Genomic DNA, 22,499 nt, shown 5'->3' with positions numbered 1-22,499 from the left:
AAATATGTATATGCAAAAGAGTTCATTATTGAGCTATAGAAATAGATGTAATAAAATGTGTCTGTAAGTACCTACGTAATTATAAATTTGTGGCGTAGAAACAGCAGAGATAGAAATGAGCTTTTGAAGAATTTATCAAAATCTCAATCGCGTGACTGATCGCAATTTATTATCGATAAGATGACAGTTCGAACGCACGCGCAGCTAATGTTATTTTCCATTTTTTCTCTCTTCTATAGGGTGTCCTAAACTTTTTAACCGGTTGTAGACAGATAGAACGGACTAAACTGAATCGAAAAGTTAACTGCTACTATTTTACAATTTTCGCAATAGATAAGAATATATTTTGAAAATATTTAAAAAATTATGAAAAAATTATAAAATACATCGTTTTATACTGTATTTGAAAATATTAGAAAAAATTTCGCGGCGATGTCTACATGGATAAAAATTATTTCAATAAGAATAGATATATTAGATATATTAGATATATTAGATATATATAAATTTTTTATTTAAGTACTTTAACTCAAGATGATTTACAATATAAAGTTTTATTGCAGAGAGTAATTATTCTGTAAATAAACAAAATTATTTTATTTATTTATTTATTTACAAAATAACTAAACAGATAATTACAATAAAACTTTGTATAAATTATCTTGAATACTTAAACTATTTTTATAAAAAATTGAATTCTTTTTAATGTTGTAAATAATCCAATTTTTAATAACAAATAGACTAAATAAACTGTAAAAACGTTATGTATATATAAAATTATATCTATATATTTAACAACGTTTTTATAGTTTATTTATCTTTTTATAGTCTATTTATTATTAAAAATTAAATTATTAACTTTCATATGTATATAGTTTATTTGAAGTGTAAATATTGAACATACTTCCAAATTTAATTTACTTTGCAAGAATTGTATGACCAATACAATACGTTATTAACAGATATTCATTTCTAAAAATTGCCAAATAAGCGGGTAAAATCGATGCATAAAACAACTTTAAGATATCTTTCAGAGTTCTTTATAAAATCTTAAAATATTTCTTAAAAATCTCTTAAAAATATGTTAAAATTGTTTTATATGTCGATTTTAAACATTGTATTTATTGGGTAACTAAAAAAAATAATTGCGAAAAGTTTGAGACTCTTTATATATTTGTATTGAATGTATGTATGCGAGCGCAAAATATACACGTTAAGCTTATTTTATATGATAGATAAGAAGCTATGTTCGAGCGCTCATGCGCTGTAAGCTTTATTCTATCTTTTATCACTTATTATATGAAGGAAGATAAAATGAAGCGCGTGAACATCTCAAATACAGTCTAAATGATCTAATAATTAATAATTTAAATAAATGATTGTAACTGGATAATTTACAACTTGTAGTTATAAAGTTTAAGACTGATAGCCTTTTTTGTTGTTAATTATTTTTCTTAGATTTCTCATCAACAAGATCTTAGCGTTAAAAAATGCATGTTCGGTTTTCATTAATATTATTTTTATTATTCTTCAAGCTTTAAGTATGTTATATTATAAAACTTACATAAATAAACTTAATGTCCTTCTTATAGACGTGGAACTATCGAGGTCACCTTTGATTTTTCTTGTCAATGAAACTTTTTTATACCGTTGATTTAAATTATAAATCTGAAATTAATTACTGAAATAAAAAAAATAATATAATAAACAAATTGAAATAACTATTTTTTATAAGGGCATAAGTCAATCAAAAAGATTTTTCGTACAACAGTTTTTTTTTATGTATATGTAAATAAATTTCATATACATAGAGTTGTTTTTATTTCTCCTATATTGGCGACAAGTTTAAACGTATTTGAAAAATAATTTACATTTAATCTTATTATCGCACAGGTACTAATTTGCTCATAATAGATACTCTATCTAATACAGTATTTACATAATATATGACTTCAAGTGCATTCTTGAATCATATAATTATGCATGCATTTCAAATACATCTTATATAATACCTGCAAAAATATATTGCAAGTTATCAAATTATATAACGGTATCAATAATATTCCAGAAAAATGTATCTATGAAATTTTTTAAAACTGCAATAGAGATTTACATTATTTTCGAATCCAGTATCCTTATTTTTATGGTCTAGTATTTCATAAATCTGTTTTTAACTTTAGTAAATTTTTATTTGTAAATTGAAAACAGATGGTATAAATAATATATCATTCATTTCCTTGAATTACTATCTGTGTATTGATTTATCACTGAATAAAATATGAAAAAAATAGTGTCGAGGAAGCAATCAAAAAAAATTTTTTTAAGAGCACAGATAAATTTATGCTGGATCAAATACAAAAAGCAAAGGAACTATATTGAAAAAAATAACGTAAATATAAATCTATATTGAAGTTTTAATAAATTTTACAAATACATGTCAGATTATTTATTCACTCTCCTTAGAGTATACACAATGATTGAACTCGTTAAAGTTTCAAAGCTCAACGAATATATTCGTCCAAATAGATACTATCATCAAATTGGTAGTTACAAAATAAATATATAATGTATAAAATAGAATATTTTACCATCACAACAAATAAACTTTTACTATAATATTTAGAAAATATCAAAATTTTTGTTTTGAAGTTAAAAAACTTTTTTTTAGGAAGTCATTTAATTTGTCGAGTCCTTTCCACACAATACAGTTCTCCAAAGGAATTCCTGGAGATATTCTTAGAACGTGATATTCTTAGATATTCTTTAAACGCCTTTAGGACATCCCTTGAAGAATTATGTTTGTGGATTATTATTACCACAAATTTTCAATATTTACACTGTACATTGAAACAATTCCAAACTCTACATATTTCATGAAGTGCAAGTATTTTTTAAATATTAACATAATAAACTATCAGTGATGAAATAATATAATAATATGCAATAATTTAAAAAGAATATTCTGATAGTAAGGGCTAATCAATATTCTGATATAATATATAATAAACATATTGCCTTAAATGTGTGCGTTAAGTATTCTTATTTATAATGAGGGTGAGTCAATTTTATTTGAAATATATTTATAGAATTTATGAGACGATAGGAAAAATTATAATCGTGTCAATATGCAATATAATCTCATTGCTTTTCAATACATAAACTTGTAGAATATTATATTAAATGAGAAGAGTAGAATATTATATTAATTGCAAAATGTAATCTGTGACGTACATGTAAATTTTCTGTTTGTTGTCCCCTTAAATTTTATAAATATAATCCGGATAATTATTAAGTCGCTCTCATTACAATTTTTCTATCTAAAAATTAGATAGAAAAATTAGTCAATGAAATCAATTTAATGAAATACGATCATTACTCTATTAAATTTCAGCATTCTTTCAACATAAAGGAAATAATCATGTAATAAAGAATTAAAGTTATATATTTTTGTTCAAATTTTTCAACGTATTTGAAATAATTTTTTTTAAATGAGAATTTCATTATAAATTCTGTTTTAATTACGTACATCTTAAAATTTTGAATATATTGAGTATTGTATTAAATTGTCATTGATTTGACTAGTTACTCTCTAAATTCTTTGGAGTGGAATCTCATTTTGAAAAGTGAAAATTGAGCTAATCTTGAAAAAAAGTAGCTCAATTTTTAAGTTGTAAGAGTGAGAAATTTCACTCTTTACAGTGAAATTCATTCTAAAAGTTTTAGAGAGTAAATAAGATTTTGTTACTTACAGTCTCCAAGTTTAATAAGCTAAAGCATCCTAACGTTACTTAACTTAGTATAATTAAGCCAAGCCAATTTTCACTGAGGATAGATTAAGTTTAAATCCATTAGACAGTTCAAGATTGGACTAATGCGCCTCTTTCATATGTATCATGTCTTATATTGCTTTATTTAATTTTTATTTTATGTAGTTTTAGCTTGAAACCAAGAAGTTCCGAAAGCACTCCTGAAAGTGCTGACAGAAGCACCACTTTAGTAATAGTATACAAATACGGATTAGCTGACAACCCAGAGATTTTGAACGGACTTTCCAATTCCTGTAAAATATCCATTTAAATTAGTTAATTTATTTATATTGATTCTTCAATGAATTTATAAAAATACCTTAATTAAGTCAGCCGCTAATTTCAATACACTATTTGCAACCATAAGTTCTTCTTTTTTATGTGGTTTTTGTTCAATTTGTAAATATAAGTTGATCTAAAAATTTTATTAAAAAATAAGAGATTTCAGAAAATTTTCTAGAATAAAAGTTTAAATACATTATAACAAAGTCTACCTGTTCAGTTATCAAAACTGAGAGATTTCTGTACTTTTTGTTGATTTTTGTTCCTAACGTCATAAACCGCAATATAAATATTCCAAGCGAAAAACTCCAGAATAATGCTTCGACATTATATCGTGAGTGTAAATTTTCGAGATCCTAAAATAAGATTTACATTGTCAAAAGAAATAAAAAGTAAAAATAGATTAAAAAAACAAAATGTACTTACTTTAATTAGTTCCAAACTTACGAATGACAGCAACAATAATGTTATAATAAATATTGCTGAAACAATTACGTCTACAGATCGCTGCGGGCCTCTTCGCTACAATACAAAATTATATAATGTAAGACATGAAACATAAGAATTTTTAAACTGTATATGAACGCGTATATTTAATATTCTTACCTTCAAGTAAGATCTGACACTTAGCCATGTCTTTATATTGCGCACTTTATTCAAACGAAAGTGCGGTAAATCGGATTTTCGCGCGCGTCTGGATGATGTCAAATGAGAGAATAATTTCGCATACAAAAGTCTCTGCTTGTATGTTCGTTCTGCTACTGCCAGCAAGAAAAATAGACAGCATGACAACATAAATCGTTCAAACATTGAAATTAGCACCACCGTTCGTTCCCTAAGAAAAGTCATTTAAAAAAATTATTAATCCATAAATATTTTAAAATGTTAACGTAAGAAGTATTCTCTTACCAAAAAGTATTTCCGAATGAAATACCAATTATTCTACACAAAACATCGGAGTATGTTTCCAAGTTAATCTGAATCATATCACTTGGTAATAGACTAACAGACGCGTTACCAATGTTATCTGATCCTATATGATCACTCAGCCGTTTTATTGACGGTATTAGACACAATGCAATACTAAGTATCAGACCACCGTAAAAGTAATTCATGCCCTCTGGCATGGATTCGACTCTGGCAATTATTGCTGAACTAATATCAAGCACTGATAATTCAGCTTTTTTTATATCACGCCGCGTCCAAATCGTACACGAAACTAGAATGATGCGAAGTAGGAATTATTAAATCTGCATGTTTAATTTGTTGAATATACAGTTGCTTCATGAATTAAATCTTTATTCGTATGGAAAATTTGCCATACTAACCGCGATCAGACGATGTGCAAGTAGAATTAAATAATATTGAAGGTGGCAATTCAAATTCCCATGAGAAAGGATGCTCCACAAATTCTCCATAATTAAGATTAGTCTCGCTGGCTATGTCAGATTCCTCGAGTTCTGAACTATAATAATTTCGATTTATAAAAAAATGACGCTTTATTGAAATAATATATCTCATAATAAAACTCACCTGTAACTGCACTCGTCACTATTAGTTGTTACTCCCATCCATTCCGTGGCAGAAGTTGTTGCCTCTGTGAGATGATGCGTTGTAGCTTCCTCACACTCGCCTTCTTCCTCGCTCTCGCACTGCTGCCGTGCTTCTCTTGATCTCAATATTTTTGATGAAATCTCTTTAGCCTTAAATTAACAAGAATATAAAAGTCGATAGATTAATATAAGATGCATTAGATATGAATTTTTAAAATATCTTTTATTTTTGATAAAATTGAAGGATATTTAAGAATATTAAAAAAAAATAATATCCAAAAAGAATTGGCCTACAAAAGAGATAAGCACAATAGAAAATAAAAAAAATATATATAAATAGAAATTTTGTTAAGCTATAGATTTAGTAAAGAAAAAATAAGTGAAACTTATAAGTGATAGTACCTTAATATTGTCATGATTATTGCTTTTGCTATCCATAAAATTGTCATCATTTTTTAATGGGTCAGGTGCTGCGTGGAAAGTGGAAAACGATGATTTAGCTATTACTCCATTTTATACCTTTCCAACAAAGATTAAAGCGTGTTAGCGGTTCGGAAAGCAAACCCAAACAAAAACAAATTTAAAAAAAGATTACTTTCATTTAGTGTTAATTGTAAAATTAGATGAATTATTAAATATGCATTTAAAATTACTTTTAAAAATTTATGCGTTTATAAAGTGCGTCTAATAATAAATAAAGCATGTTGAATAATGAAGAAGATTTATAATTATCTTTGCAAAATTGTTAAATGTCTATAAATTATTTTACAAGCGCATACTTGTAAATCAAACCTGAGTTTTTTGATGAAATTTGTTGGCTAGTGCTGTCTTCTGACCATGACATATGATCTTTACTCTGTTGTATCAAACTCAATCGCGATTTATTTTCTTGCACCAGTGCTCGACCTATCCCTTTGTCATTATCACTGGAAACATTCCCATTTAGACTTTCGAAGCCATCATCATCCTGATGTATATTTGCTACATGTTCTTCTGGTACATTATCTGTTACAGAGTGAAACATGTATATGTTAAATATATGAAATATATAAACTTACGATAAATAAATAATACTTTTTTTTACCTTGCTGTTCATGATTAGTTGAATTTTCATTTGCAGGATCAGAATTTTCTCCGGTTGTATTTAATGATTCTTTGTCATATACTACTTGAGCATTTGCAAATTCCTATTACATCAGAAATTTTTAAATACGTACGATAGTTTGAAGAATATAAACTTGAAATTTGGATATTTACCTGAGATTGGCTAACGGTCGAGGAATTTTGGATTACCACTTTTTTAGCAAATCTTACTGCAGTAAATACTTCTTCGTTTCCTGTACTCACTTTCTCAGAAGCCATATCTTGAGAAGATTTTGAATCCTTATGTACACCTTTAGCACAAATTAAAATATTATAAAGGTGAATATTTTTTGTTTTTATGCACACTTACGTAAATTCTGTCTAGGCCTCGATTTTCCATTTCTGCACCTAATGTGTCGAGAGCGTCTTGTTATTCGTTGTCTGGACTGATTATATGTCATAGTAGGACCTGAATGTGTTGATACAATATGGGAATGAACAGTGCACAGAACAAACATCATAACAACAGGTACTAATACTTCTGACATTGATATAATCTGTAAACAGACGTGACAGTCAAGATGGATAGCAATGCAACACATAATTTAGAAAATCAGAACAATTTATCATACTTCTGCCTCATTTTCCCTGTTTGTATAAACGTAATACAAGCATATGTTGATCGTTTGCAAGCTATACAGTAACAAGAAAAGCACAAAGATGCGATAACTCGTTTGCTGTATCCACCACTTTTTGTACAATGGAAGGAACAAGAGTCGCTGAAATGCTAGGCAAGCTACTGTCAATAAACCATGTTTTGGCTTGGCTTTTGGAAATGAAGATCCTATATACATTATTAAATCATGAATGAATATACATGCCTATCAAGGCAAATATTATAATATATTTAATACACACACACATACACACACACACACACGCGCGCGCGCGCGCGCAAAAAAAACTGCAAGAAACAAAATTGTTTATTTTCTTCTCATAGAACTTAATTAAGAATTTTTTCAGAATTTTTAATCAATTTTTTAATACTGCATTTTCTTATAATATTTTTATAATCATGAGAAAATACGTGTTAAAAAATTCTGAAAAAATTCTTAGAGCTTTATAAGAAAATAAACAATTTTCGTCTCTTGTAGTTTTTCTGTAAAGTTGATAGTATTTGAGTTAAAAAATTATTGAAAACCAATTTTCGGTAATTTTTAACAATTAATATCTTGTTGGCTTATTGCGAAAATTACAAAATGATAGAGGACTTTCCATCTCAGTTTAATCTGATCTACATGTCCACGAACTGTCAGAACAATTATCAGACATCCTGTATATATATATATATATATATATATAAGTTGAGATTAATAGTCAAATTAGCTTTTTACAACCAGAGATCAACATTTTATTCTCTCTTATGTGGTTTTTTATATTCAGTTACAATCCGTAATTCATCTCTTATGGTAAAAAACTTTCAACCATTAATAATGAATTTAGTCACTTGTATTACACTAGATTAGTATATACCACAAAAGCTGCTATACATAAAATTGGTAAAGTTAAATGTAAAAGCATATAAATATTTTAAACAATATGTTTACATTACCTTATCACATCATTTAATAGAATATATATATGTATTATTTCGTTGTCAAAGTTGATTATGCCATTGCATTTAGATACTTTATATAAAGCAGCCTTTAATGTGTACTGATTTAATATAATACAAGTGACTAAGGGCCACTTTCGTGCAAGCTCCAGTTAATCGGAGTTTGATGAAAGTGGTCCTAAATTTACCATATATTCATTTTGTGTGTATATATATATGTGTGTGTGTGTATATACAGTTGTAAGTTAATCTTTGTTGCATACCACGAACGAGATCCACATCAATCAATTCTGTCTTAAGTTTTGTTGTTCTCATTGGAACGTGTGTAAGTCCATCAAGAATATGTTGTTCTATGGTTCTCTCCCATTGTTGCTTATCATATGTTCCAATCTTTTTTTGATACCTGAAAAAATTTACTTCTTACTATTCTAGTTATCATTCCTATCTGTATTTCCTTGTCGTTGTTACTTTCCAATCAATATATTAATATCCAAATTAAACATCCCAGTTCGGGAAGTCATATTGTTGATATTAAATTTTAAGATAATAAAACAAATTTGATATGACCAATTTCTTACCAATGCACGAGTTCGTTGAGACCCATATGGATTAAACGCATTAGCATATGTAGCTTGCAATAATGTTTTTTGGTTGCAACGAAAATACAACAGCTCACGAAAAAATGGAATACTACAACTTTCTGCAAATTCTTTACACGCACAGTTACAAAACAGTCAAGGGTAATATCGTCATATCATATTGCATCGTATCCAAGTGCAATGTGTCGAAATTTTCATGCTCATTCAGCATTCGTCAACAAATAGGATGATCTTATTAATTTCGCATCATCACCTTAGACAAGTCGAACTTGATACAAAGATGGAAAGATTTGTCACACAACAAAGCACAATTCATGTGGACGGAACATACATCGAGGCATTTATAATCGCCCGATTTGGATCCTAGACATTACCACATCCTAAACGAAGGACAAAGGTGGCGATATCGTTATCGCGATTCGTGATTTCCTTTGAATGAACACTATGGAGTAACGATTTTAGGTGGCGGCACTGACAATATTTGTAGTTTGTAGGCAGAGCGAAACCTTTCTGGTAGGTCACTGACAGATGCTGGCAGAATCAAATAATATCCAAACTACTTTGTGAATAAAATTGTTAGTTTTGGGCTTAACGTAAAAAAAATCAGGACAACGAATTAAATTTTTCTTAAACGATTCTGCTGGTTGAATGAATTACTGCAGAATTTAATCGAAATTTTATGTCTGCTTTTATACATGCATTCTTAATATTTTCTATATTTGAAACGACATGAATCAATACTGATGGAACTATGGGACGTTGAAAAGAGAAAAAATAAGAAAATCTGAGAGTTGATCAAATTCTGATTAATTTTATGTCCATTTCTCTGCTAATATAATAGATTAACTTTAATCAACTTTAATCTCGGTTTAATTCACTTTTTATCTTTTTCCAGTTCTAAGAATTAGAGAGAAAAAAGATAACGAGTAAAAATTAAAATGATCTACATTTTTGTACAAATGGACATTAATCAACAATTAACTTAAGAATTGATTTCTGCAGATCTTCCAATTACCGTATAATTTATTCTTATCTTACATTCTATTCTATTTTTCTAAAATTAATTATTTTACTAACAAAACAGTATAGTATATAAATATTACTTGAAAAGTTGAACGCCAATTAAGTTAATTCATGCTAGTTTAATCAAAATCGCTATTTCAATGTAGATTAATTTTAATTTCGGTTTAATGTACTCTTTTTTTAATCTTTAAAATGAAAGAAAAATAAAAAATAAATTAAACCAAAATTAAAATTAATCGATTTAAGTAGAATATGTGATAAAGATTGAAACAAATGAGCTTTCTTCGATTGCTTTCTGTTTGGACGCTTTCAATGCTTTTATCCTTGTTTTACGTCTAATGAATTATAAAGACAGAGAGATGATTACACGCGCTTGAAAAGCGTGAGTGACCAGATCAAACACAGCTGACGCCTTTAACAATTACGCATAATTATGTTAAGGCGTTCCTAAACTCATGGAAGGAAGACTATGCATTTAAAGAGCCGGAAAACAACATAACCTGTAAAATGCATATTTTGAAAAGCCTTACGAATATTATATACAGATTCGTTAAGAATATAAAAACAGTAAATAATTACAAGTTTGAATCATTCTGTGCTATATAATTTTGGGTCACAATTGGAGGCTCCTACACAGTCGGATTATCTGGATATAATATAACAAAAAGCAACCTGCAAAATATGATGCTTTTATTAAAAAGATAAAAGCAAGACACGATTATTGATTCATGATTCTATATTATATACATAACATCTTCAGATTTAAAAAATGGAAAATATTACCGTTAATTGGTATCTGCATTCTTGCTTTAAGAATCAACATTATTTTACAAAGTTTATATCCTTCTGTAACACAGCTGACTGAGCTGCAGAAGTGTCCAGCATGTTATGGCGTTTCTGCATGTCATAACATTCACAAAGTAGATCTCCTGTGGAATGATGTTAATGCGATAATTTCTCATTTGTTTGGCGTTAAAAATGTATTCTTTGGAACGTATAATCAAAGTAAAGTGGTCCTAAAAAAATTGGCACACTCTTCTGAATTAAAAGCGCTTGATGTTACACTATGCAATGAACTCCATTTGGGATATCCCTGCTCTAATGTTCCATTAGACAAATATAAAGCAGATTTTTATAATCTTATTAGAAAAATAATTACTTCTGATTTTTCTAAGGATGATACAAGTCGATTAAGACTTTGTCCAACAATTAGACATTTAGATGATCTATTTTACAATGTTCATCTTAATAATAAACACATTGATCCCACACAATATCTAATTAATCTCTGGACATTGGTTTCCATAAATCCAGAGCCATTAATACTTCAGGTAAATTATAATAAAAGTATATAGAAACTATATATTTCATTTTAATTGTAGGATTTGTTAGATAATGTTAGATTATTTTTTGATAGAAAGATTGAATACAGTTATATATTTTATATATATCTCTCTCTAAACGCTTCTTTTAGATATTATCTGCCGAAAATGGATGGCCTGTGCCAAGATATTTCGGAGCTTGCGGTCGGATTATTATTGAAGAATATGTTGGGTTACCGCTGTCTGATTATTATGACAAATCTTGGATTCAAAGAGTAAAAATAGCTTCAAGCCTTTTAAATGCTGCTTATTTGTTTACCTTCAAAAATGAAATGTTTGGTTTTTATTTAACGGATATATCGGCTGATAATATTGCTGTTGATCATGAAAATGTAGCAAAATTTATTGATTTAGAGAATATTATTATTGTTGACAAAAATATTTCTCAAGGTAAACATTTTCTTGTTATAAAGATATTTATGAAATAAGCAAATGAATATTACACTGCATTTGTATGATATTAATTTGTAGAATTTGTTGAACCAAAAGACTGGCAGAAAATACATAATACAATATACTTTGATTGTCCTAATTGTTTTGCATTTTCTTCCAAGGATATTTGTAATCATCATTTAAGTGACCATAATTATTATACAATTTGTCAGGTAGTTGCTTTATTTATACGTAACTATAATCAGATATATTAAGTATCTTTTTATATATACAATATATATATATAATATTAAATATATTATAAAAGTGTATGTGATTGCAGCTTTTATTAAATTCAGGAAATGAAAATCCATTTCCTGGTGGATTTCTTCATGATGTACCTACTAATATTGAGCAGCAATATCCGAATATTGAAGATTTATTGCAACAATGTGCCGTTCCTCGTTCTACTAATTCTAGAATATTTTTTGGTCAACAACTAAAGGTATTATTGGATGCGATTTTAGACGAAATATCTCAACATTAATATACCATAAAGTAGCTTGTTACAATAGTAGAAATTTTTTAATATAATGTTATTGTGTTGAATATTTTTTCTTACTCTTGTATGTATATTGAATTGCATCTTATTCTTTTTTAAATCTTTTCTGAAGAATATTGTATGTATATCTTTGATATTAATTTATAATTTAATGTTACGTTACAAATTACTTCAATAATATTAATGAAAGTTGTATATAAAAATGGTATGTAATTTTAATTAAATTGAATAAAACTACATTCGTACATCGCTTGATTTGTTTCTTTGATATCTATTAATATTTATAATAATAATTGATATAAGGAGTAATGTGTAATGTAATTTCGAACATGGTATTCTACATGAAATAAGATTTGAATCCAATTTTCGAAGTTCAAGTTTGACTTTTTTTATTTATCCTTTAGCATCCTCTGAGAGAGGATTACTAAACTTAAACCTTGAAAATTGGATTAAAATTTTAGTTATTTCGTTTCGAAATTATACCATCTTATCCTGTTTGCAGAGACAGTGCAAAGTAGTATGTTAATAAATAAAAGAAGAATATTTTATATATTTTAATTTATATAGAAAAAGTTTCGTATATACAATTGTGTATTATCTAAATAATAATAAAAAATACTTTATATTACAAGATAGTTTTGCATGCGTCATATTCGATTAAGACATTTAATAGCACTATTTATATCTTACAATTTTATTTTAACGTACATTGAATAGACAATTATAATACAATTACCTAAGGTTACTGTTATTCGTTTAAGTAACGAACATGTACCACGAACGTGTGATGGTCCATTTTTGTAGGTAAAATAAAATTTGATTTTTTTTCGAGATTTTTTAAGACTGTTCAGATTGTTAAATGCCACCCAAGTCATTATTCTTGTTGCTCATCAAATGTTAAACAAGGATAATATGATCCTAGGCAGCATTCCATAGGAAAGAGTTCAGATGGGAATCTGAACATGTTCTAAACAGTACCCTATTATGAAAGAAAATTTTCTGTTCTCTTTCCTGTTCTCTCATTTCATTCTGAGACAACAGGAAAGCATGCTGACCTTCACTTAAATTTGGTAAAGCTATTTCATAAAATAAATATCATTTGTCTTTTATTCAATTTGTGTTAGAAATATCTCTTTAATTATATCAAATTTTAGTTTTTACTAAAATTTGTTTATATATATATATATATATATATATATATATATAAAATCTGAAAATCCTCATTTGAGTAGTCTCTTTTTTAAACAAATTTTATATATATATATATATAAAGAAGATCTTTTAAAATCATTACAATAATTATAAAATTTTATAGCTAAAGCAGATATTTTTATACTAGTTATATTGTCGTAATTTATAATAATATATAAATCTTTTGAAAATTAATAAATATTATATAATAATATTGATTAATAAAAGAATTAAAAAAATATTTTTTCCAGATAGAGATTTTCATTTATTATTATATTAGACATTCTTTATTTTTGTTTACTAAAATTTTGTATAATTTATGTATACAGTGAGACAAGTTTAGAGTGTCCCGTAAAAAAAGATCAAAAGTATAAAAATGAATCACCGTAATGTGTACCTGCATAATGTAAACATTAGTTTATAATCTGATAATTGATTGAAAATTAATATATAACTAAAAGTTTATATAATTTTTAGTTAGTCATTTGTTATGTTTATTAAAAGAAAATTGTGTGTGGACTAAAATACGAGTTTCCAAACATTTAAAAATCTTATTTTGCTATGTGCGTAAATTATTATTTTCCTAGGAACTCAAAAAAATTGTATATCTGTCAGTCTTATTAATGTCATGTCAAGTTTTTTCATGTGAGTTTAGACCTCATATAATAGCTTACTTTGTTGTATTACTAGGTGACAGTTTCTGAACTTTTTCCTTTAATAACGCAATCTCTTCTTGCAGCCCTTGAATTGTGTTATCTTTAATGCGATTATCATTTTTTAAATCCACAATAGTATCTTTTAATCCATCTATTATTACATCCTTGTCGTCATCAAATTCCTTCAGAAGCTGATTTGTCGATGGTCGTTCGGAAGGTTCTTTTCGCACCATTTGTTTGACCAGTTGTGTCTAAGTAAAAGTACATACACAATTTAGATTTAAGCCCTCATTCTGTAACTCTTAATGACAGTAATGATATTGTTATATTGTCAAGAGTTATATAGAATAGGAGCCTGAATAAAAAGATCAACATAAATATATATAATATAAAATATAATAAATAATTTAATGTATTTAAAATTCACCCATTTATGTCGTTTAAAAACTTCTGGTACTGTATCATTTTTTAAAGAGCTGATTATAGAACTTAACTCCATTTGAGTTTTTATTGGAATTAATAGCTCGGTGAGAACGATTCCTATACTATAGATATCACTCTGCAAAAAAAAAAAGAACATTATAATGCATATATTATTAGGTGTTGGAATTAATTCGTAGCGTTTTTTAATGAAAGAATGTTATTTATTTCACATGAGCATTAAAAAATACATTAATGAAAGTACTTCCCATCACTTGTAAAACGCTACGAATTAATTCCAACACCTAATATATTCGAATATGTAATACTTTATATTCATTAGTATTTTTTCCTTTTTTAATTACCTGTCGATCACACTTTCCTTCCAGTTGTTCTGGTGCTGCGTACAAATGAGTACCAATTACGGAATGATGCTTTTCTTTTTGTAATGGACAAGCTAAACCGAAATCACCTAATTGAATCTGAAGCTGACCGGTTGTCGAAATAAATATATTACTTGGCTGTAAAATATAAATATATTCTTGGCTATAAAATGTAATCACATTTCGGAAGAAGTTTATGTTGATGAAGATATGCGTATTTTTACCTTTATATCGTGATGTACAATTTTTTGGGAATGCATATAGTTGACTCCACAAAGTATCTGTTGAAATATTGCTTTAACTATTGGTTCAGGTATTACACTTATTTTACCGCGCAGCCAATGCTCGAGTGTTTGTTCACACAAAGCCATTTGAATGTATAAAATCATGTATGGTCGATTCTGTTAACCCAAAATATATGACAAATATTAAAATTTATTATATTTACCAATATACTTTCAATATCCACTTTTATCTTAAAACAAAGTATTTATATACTTAAGCAGCTCTGACAAGGGTTAAACTAGTTTTGAACAATAATTAATGTTTCAAATATTTGAACGGATTCCCACATTGTTTTACTATGGACATAACAAGATTCTCGTTTCTAACCAATGAATTAGTTATTTTCATTTTAATAATTGACATATTGTTCAATTTTTATTTATTATACATTATAAGTTATTAAAATTTGACACAGTCTCTTATCATAATTATTAAGTTATTGCTGTTTTATTCTCATTAGTTATTCAGAATAATTTTGATTTAAATTTGTTACGTATAAGAATTGATGAATACCAAGTAAAGATAAAAAATGTTATTCTTTATATTAATGAAGTAATAAAAAAGTTATTATGTTATTGCTCTTTTCTGGCCGCTTTCTTTTTTAAATTTGCTTTGCAAAAAAGGAGGTGATACATATTTCCTAATTACGTTTATATACTTACTTTTTTAGAAGTGTACATACATACTTCTTGACTAGTAGATTCTATGCAATCTGCAATGGTTTGATCTAGATTTTCATTATTATTACTATTTCGAAAAGATACTACGTCTGAATAAGATTCGTTAGTACATTCTTCTATGTCACTTTTCTCAACAATTTCTTCTCCGGTGGTGTTAACTGATGAATTAAGTTCCTCAAATCTTTGACTAATAGTGCTGCGATTAAAAATACTATCACTAGAATTCCCATATACCTTATATTGCTTTTTCTTTTTATCTGTATACATATCAATTGTAGAAGATGCTTTAATATCAGATAATATATTTTGCTCATTGATACATATTTTACTATTATTAAAATTCACACCATTTTTATTATCGAATAAATCATTGATGGACTGCGAACAATATGACTTGGTTTCTTCTCGATTGTGTTTTGATCTATGTGATGACCTGTATGATTTTCGATCTGTAGATGACGAAATATTGGACGATGACAATGGTTCCATCCAAGCCGCATTGTAGGAAACAATATTAGTATGCTTTAATTTAGCTAATGTCCATACTTCATTTAATTGCTGCTTGATAGTCTCTATATGATCAATGGGCATAACTATTTTTTTAATTGCATATTCGATGCCGTCGAGACGATGTTGTGCTTTATAAACTTCGCCAAAACCTCCATGAGCAATAAAGCATATTTCGCGAAATTCGTCGCGATAACGGAATTTCGGTGTTATGAATCTGTAATGTAAGTAAGAATGTGAATAATATCAATGTATTATAATATACTCATCGTAAAAAAATGTTGCGCACAGATCTAGACTATTATTCAAAATAAAATAAAATAAATAAAGATAGGGCGAAATGATACAGGACTTTTCATTTTTTCTTAATAAGATCTATGAGAAAGAAATCAGTTAACGCGGACCTTAATTCTTAAATGTTTCAGAGTGAATTTATATACATATCCAATTCTGCAAATTGCGCGCCAAAATCTTTGTAACGTAAACTGTAAATAAGTTAATCGACCGGGATCCGAATTCGAATCTCCTGTATTCCGCGCGGATATCCTCACCATTTGCAATGAATTAAATTATTTATATTAAGTATTAAGATGCTTAGATTAATATCAAGTTATCAATATCCTTTTAAAATGTTTATTAGTATAAAAAATTAATATTAAAAAAACTTTGAGAAAAAAGTTATAGGAATCGACGTTATGATTAGTGCGCATAAAATTATATACCGAAAAAACATTTAATGTATCATCATTAGAAGAATAAATTTAAAAAATCGTATGACATCATATATGTAACAAACTCGGCCACTTACAGGCCATCTTCAGCGCAAATATTGAAGACATCATAACAATAAATTAATTAACTTGATCCGTTGTGTCTCATTGACAGTTGAATTCGAATCCGTAAGACAATGTTTATTCCACAGCTAATTAAAAGGCTGAATGGTAATAAAAATTATTAAATTGCTTATCAATTTAAGACGTGATATTACTACTAGTTTGCATTTCAAGACTGCAAAAGATTTTGGTGCGCGGTTTGCAGAATTGAATATAAATATTAATTCATCGAAAGAATATTAATTCAATTAAAACGTCTAACGAATATAATTATTATGTATTATTATTAAATCGACGTTTTAAATAATTAACGTTTTTTCACATTGATACCCAGTGTAGATTGATATGCTCCTTATTAATTATTGAATTAATTCATTTTGAAAATTTAAGCACCAAGATCCGCTTTAACCGAAAATGGATTTATTTTTCTTGATTTATTTTTTTCGTCGGTCTAATACAAATTGTAATTGTTGATTTACGAGAAAGGTTCGAAGTCGTGTTGATCCCGTTATTGAGAAAACAATCCCAACATCTGTGTCATTTTTTTGTCAAAGAACATATTATATAAAATGCTGTAATACCTTGGTATAGATATAGACAAAGCATTTTCACTTTCAAGTTCACCACGAGCGACTGTAAGCATGTGATACAAAGCATGTTGATATTGTCCTCTTAGTATTTCGAATTCCGGCGTATTATAGGTGTCGTTAATTAATTGCAACTGGTGTAGTTTATCACAGATCGCTATAAAACAAATATTATTGTATACAAAATAAATGTCTTAACAGAAATATTTCTACATGTTAATAGTAATGTTTAAAGAGAAGGATTACCATAATATAATTGATTTCTGCGAACTTTATCCTCTTCTAACAGATTGCATAATTGTCGTAGGAGTGATTCAATTAAGATGCCAGTGGATTGAGTTATTTGCTGTTCTCGTGGCGCAATTGATCTGTTTTCGTTTTTATTAATATCGTCCAGACAAAATGTTGATCTCATGTTGTTACTTGAGCCTAAACAAACCAAGATTTGTACATTTCAGATATGTATCCCAGTTTTAAGAAATTACAAAAATGTCCATTTGAATGTTAACGAAAATAATGCAATGTATATAAAAAAATGTGACCATAAAATTTTGTCCATTAAATCATTAATAGCGTGTATTTATAAAAATATAAACTCTGCAGTATTAGAGTTAAGTTTTGGTTAAATATTAAATAATATTTTATTAAATATTAAATAATGATATTTTTTCGAAATGACCATCTTTAGCTTCGATTCAAGTTTTAAGATGCTTCGGAAACATCAATGCATTTTTTATGGATAAATTCTACCAGGTAGTTAATAGAGCGGTCTTTAATTTACTAAATAATGAAAATCTTTTAAAATCTGTAATTTTTTTTAATTAAATATAACCAATACTTTAGAGTTTGCTTTATTTTAAATATATATTATTATAGTATAACTATATAGAACAACGGTATATTAACGGTAACATAGACTTAAAAAAACGAACTCTGAAATATTAGTATTCTCTGCATATAGTAAGCTGACATTTTGTAGTTTAAATAAGTCTTTAATGTCATTTTAACAGCTTCTTTAATATTATTTTGATGTAAAAATGAGAAATAGTTTATTTGAGTAATGACTTATCATTTTGTGATCATTTTTTTGTCACTTACATAAAATTATGGATACTGAAACACCACTACTGTGTTTATTGATAATTTAAAATTTTTATAATTTAACATTACAAAAATATCTATTTCAATTCTTAAACATAAAGAATGATGCAACATATGATGTACCTATTACTATGGCAAAAAATTAGAAAAAAATCATTATCAATAAACATTTTTATAAGATATTCTTTTCTTCTTTCGCACTGAAATGAATTCGTCATTTTAAAAAAGATTCTATATTAAAAACTTAAAATTTTTACTTATTATTAGAAAATTTTTTATATATTAAAATCTATTTTCTATATTTCGTAAAAATTTCAAGATAATACATTTTGAAAATATTTAAACATTCCATTTATCATAACATAAAAGTCACTCGATCCTATATTTTGGAACATAATTATTACATCAAATGTTCGAAAAAGAGCGTCAGATTGATGAGCACTATATATATATATATATATATATATATATATATATATGCATATATATATATATATATATATATATATATATATATGTGTATACCCTGGTCAAACGTGGTTATGGTCGTCAAAGCATTCCAAGGATGATTCGTCTGCTCCGTATTCTCCGTCATTCCACAATCGGAGAATTCCAATTCCCTTCTTTCGCGCTCCATAACGCCGGTTAGAGTGGACTGACGTGGACGATACTGACTGTCAGCTCCGAGATTCCACCGATTCCACCTGCCGAACTGTAAACGCTGAACCGATGATTGGCGGTTAACGTGCTTTGTACATGTTCCACGTATTTGCCTACCTTCCCCGAAATCCCGTCTCGGCCACCACGTCCAGACAACGTTCAACCAGACGAGCGGATGCTAAAATCCGCGAACATCGAAGCGATGCAATGCGCGAATCCATGAATTTCGACATTGCGCCAAGATAAGTACGGGAAGAAAGATTTGAACGTTCGAATGTTCTCGAAGTATTCGTTAATCTCTTTGTCACGCGCACTAGGCTAGTAGGCACAAAGAGCTGGTTTGATAAGTCAGACCAAGTCAGACGCGCAGTCATTAATTCGATTTTGCTAAATTCTTGATCCTTAATCCTGAGGTTTAAAGAGATTACACAAGACTACATTAAACTGCATGTACACGTCATCATCAATTTTGTTTAGTAACATCCGTAGTTATTAAACTATATAGTGATGTCTAATGATAATTAAACTCAGTTTTATAACATCAGTTAATAATTACGGATGCTACTAAACTCAATTGTGAATTGTGTGTAAGTAATTAATATAATAAATAAATGCTGTCAAACAGAATTCACAGAATTAGATAAGGCGTTTGTATAAAGAAAGAACAAAACATTACATTAAATTAATTAAAGTTAAAATGAATTATATTTACATTAAAATTAATTTAATTAAATTTAATTTTTTTTTAGCTTATTTTTAAAACTGTATTCTAAAATGTTTTCTCCAAAAAAAATTTTACTCAATATAATATAGTATACGTCACGTATACTGAATATTTCGAGTAAAGTTTTCCTCGGAAAAAGATATACATTTTGAAATGTACTCTGTAAATGTGAAATTTTACCTACAATTAATATCATCGATAATATCATTATTGACAGTTGATAAATTAACTGTCGTGCAGAGGAAAACGCATATAGGTGGCGTGATGTGTTTGTTTCTTGACGAAAATAGGCGGCACGACATCTCGATCTCGGTTCTTCACGTTCGCGGACGTCGCTGCGGTAGAAAAATTTTGACTTCACGCGATTGCATTTCAACATGGCGGACCGCAACAAAGGACGCAGAAGCAGGGAAGAAATTTCACAAGGTACCTCGGCAAAAATATTATTATTTCGCATAGAGAGCGATTGAACAATATCGCGCCGTTGCTAGCATTCTCGTGTGCACAACTTCGGGACAATCTCATGATTCACGATCTTTCCGTGCGACTTGATCGGGCCTGACGTGCGAAATTAACCTCACTATACGTAGCTAACCTACAAGCAGAGCTGGGCACACTGCGATGTCGCGTTATTTTATGGTGTTTAAGCGACGCGACGACTGATTCCAACGATCGCAATGAGCCTCGATCGATGGATCAGATTCCGCGCTGTTGATTTACGTTTTGTTTCCGATTGGGGCTGTTCTTATTCGTAGAGAGACGTTCCCCTTAATATAAATTCCGGCGTCGTCGAGTGTCAACGTATATAAACCGTATATTTCTGTATACTTCCGTAAAAATTAGTATTTCGTTCCACGAGATTATTGACATCGTTGCATCCGAAGAGGAATAAATCTTAGACGTGAAACTTTTGAGCTACGAGTGAGACACATTAGGTTGTATAAGTTTGTTGGATTTTTCTTTGTCTACCTTTATGTAAACATTCTGTATAATATGCATTAGATTTTTTCTTTTTAGCTGAGCTGTATTGAGCTTTTTATATAGTTTATCTTTTTTCTTTTTCTCTGGAATGTAGAAAGAAACAGAGGAACGATGTATAGGAAGTCAGCTAAAAAGAACAAGCTTAACATTGTCTGATCTTTTTAGTTTCCTGGATATATTAATATGATTTGAATAATTCTTCAAATGTATTATAGAAAGAATGATGTCATAGTAGCAGTTATTTTATGTATAATGATATATCAAAAATCCAGTTTTACAATTTACAGTTATCTCTTAATCAAGATTCAACTTATTCATTATCTTTTTCCAATTCTAGAATTGGAAAGAGATGAGAAATAAGTTGAATTTTGATTAAGAATTATCATGAGTTGTGAAACTGAACCTAAATAAGAAATTACATGCATGAATGTTGACTTAATATTAGTTTTATCAGTTCAGATCAGTCTTTATATTAAACTATATAAATATTGAAAAAGTACAATTAAAAGAGAAACTATTATTATGATACATATGTATTGTATGTGTAAATATAATTTATATATCTATATATATATTTCTGTATTAAAATTATTATATAATTATGAAATAATTTAGTAATTTATACGTGATTAATAAAATGATAACTATACATATAAAATATTTGAATAAAACATTTGTGTGAATGTAATGAAGAAACTGATTAACAAACATGAATTTTTTAATGAACATTATCGTGATAACAATTTTCAGAATTAAAGACTCCTAAATTAGAGAAGGAAAGATTGGTAGAGATGCGTGGCGGAGGAAATAGAGCACCTCAGGCCTTATACAGACCAGGGAGTGGCCCTTTACGTAAGTCGGACAGATCTAACAGCACTGTCGACGAATATGATAATGGTACTGAAAATGGCTCACAAGAAAAATTTAGAACCTCCGTCCAGTATCATCCGAGACAGTCACAACCTAATAGAGCAAATCAGGCACAAAATAGTCCACCTTTATCACAAATCGATAATGTAGCTAAAAAATTGGACAATACCCATATTAACTATAGAAATAGCAACAATAATGAATCAGTACAAAGCTCTGGTAACAACTCTGGCAGAGGAGCAGGTAGAAACGATCCAAAAAAGAAAAATAGGAAACCTGAACAATTGTTATATGTACCAAAAAAAGTAAAAGAAGCACAGGATGGAATCAACAGGTAAAGTAAT

At 28.3% G+C, this 22,499-nt stretch overlaps 4 protein-coding genes and 1 long non-coding RNA gene across 16 annotated transcripts in view; 2 read left to right on the top strand and 3 right to left on the bottom strand.

The window, feature by feature from the left end:
- Window positions 1–1,756: 1,756 nt before the first annotated feature.
- phtf (putative homeodomain transcription factor) lies at window positions 1,757–9,403 on the bottom strand. Its single transcript, XM_011060364.2, has 16 exons — window positions 8,918–9,403; window positions 8,603–8,742; window positions 7,357–7,568; window positions 7,095–7,281; window positions 6,899–7,035; window positions 6,726–6,828; window positions 6,434–6,646; window positions 6,044–6,111; window positions 5,622–5,791; window positions 5,417–5,553; window positions 4,998–5,307; window positions 4,695–4,923; window positions 4,515–4,610; window positions 4,301–4,444; window positions 4,126–4,221; window positions 1,757–4,058 (listed from the first exon to the last, which is right to left on the bottom strand). Exons 1-16 carry the CDS (start codon window positions 8,962–8,964, stop codon window positions 3,909–3,911), a joined length of 2,439 nt encoding a protein of 812 aa, XP_011058666.1. The 5' UTR covers window positions 8,965–9,403; the 3' UTR covers window positions 1,757–3,908.
- A 156-nt stretch (window positions 9,404–9,559) lies between these two features.
- LOC147910408 (uncharacterized) lies at window positions 9,560–10,878 on the bottom strand. Its single transcript, XR_015544157.1, has 3 exons — window positions 10,745–10,878; window positions 10,541–10,633; window positions 9,560–10,461 (listed from the first exon to the last, which is right to left on the bottom strand). It is a non-coding gene; the product is annotated as an uncharacterized LOC147910408 (long non-coding RNA).
- Window positions 10,414–12,527, top strand: LOC105148570 (divergent protein kinase domain 2A). The gene is made up of 4 exons (XM_011060366.2): window positions 10,414–11,292; window positions 11,436–11,733; window positions 11,815–11,948; window positions 12,059–12,527. The coding sequence occupies exons 1-4, from the start codon at window positions 10,690–10,692 to the stop codon at window positions 12,260–12,262; spliced, it is 1,239 nt and encodes a 412-aa protein (XP_011058668.1). The 5' UTR covers window positions 10,414–10,689; the 3' UTR covers window positions 12,263–12,527.
- Window positions 12,528–12,818: 291 nt separating this feature from the next.
- Window positions 12,819–20,106, bottom strand: LOC105148571 (eukaryotic translation initiation factor 2-alpha kinase 1). Of its 7 annotated transcripts, XM_087403092.1 has the most exons (11): window positions 19,698–20,101; window positions 19,446–19,624; window positions 18,066–18,248; window positions 17,814–17,976; window positions 16,240–16,616; window positions 15,875–16,149; window positions 15,152–15,328; window positions 14,910–15,065; window positions 14,552–14,683; window positions 14,143–14,375; window positions 12,819–13,865 (listed from the first exon to the last, which is right to left on the bottom strand). In XM_087403092.1, exons 1-11 carry the CDS (start codon window positions 19,952–19,954, stop codon window positions 13,850–13,852), a joined length of 2,148 nt encoding a protein of 715 aa, XP_087259218.1. In that variant the 5' UTR covers window positions 19,955–20,101; the 3' UTR covers window positions 12,819–13,849. The 7 variants fall into 7 exon arrangements, with proteins under 7 accessions (XP_087259218.1, XP_087259217.1, XP_087259215.1 ...); XM_087403091.1 differs by having other exon boundaries at window positions 15,899–16,616; window positions 19,698–20,106; XM_087403089.1 differs by having other exon boundaries at window positions 15,875–16,616; window positions 19,698–20,104.
- Window positions 20,107–20,546: 440 nt separating this feature from the next.
- LOC105148572 (Smg6 nonsense mediated mRNA decay factor) overlaps window positions 20,547–22,499 on the top strand; it is a 109,231-nt gene continuing 107,278 nt past the window's right edge. For 2 of the 6 annotated variants that reach the window (XM_087403083.1, XM_087403082.1), the window contains exons 1-2: window positions 20,548–20,730; window positions 22,036–22,489. In XM_087403083.1, coding sequence (XP_087259209.1) covers window positions 20,682–20,730; window positions 22,036–22,489 — 503 coding nt within the window. In that variant the 5' untranslated portion in view covers window positions 20,548–20,681. Of the gene's footprint in view, window positions 20,731–22,035; window positions 22,490–22,499 lie in introns of all 6 variants that reach the window. The other 4 variants (XM_087403085.1, XM_087403084.1, XM_087403087.1 and 1 more) reach the window with 4 other exon arrangements.

The sequence above is a fragment of the Acromyrmex echinatior genome, chromosome 2 (assembly GCF_024713525.1).
Source record: "Acromyrmex echinatior isolate Ae372 chromosome 2, ASM2471352v2, whole genome shotgun sequence".
Lineage (NCBI taxonomy): Eukaryota > Metazoa > Arthropoda > Insecta > Hymenoptera > Formicidae > Acromyrmex > Acromyrmex echinatior.
This window is presented reverse-complemented; position numbering and strand designations above follow the sequence as displayed.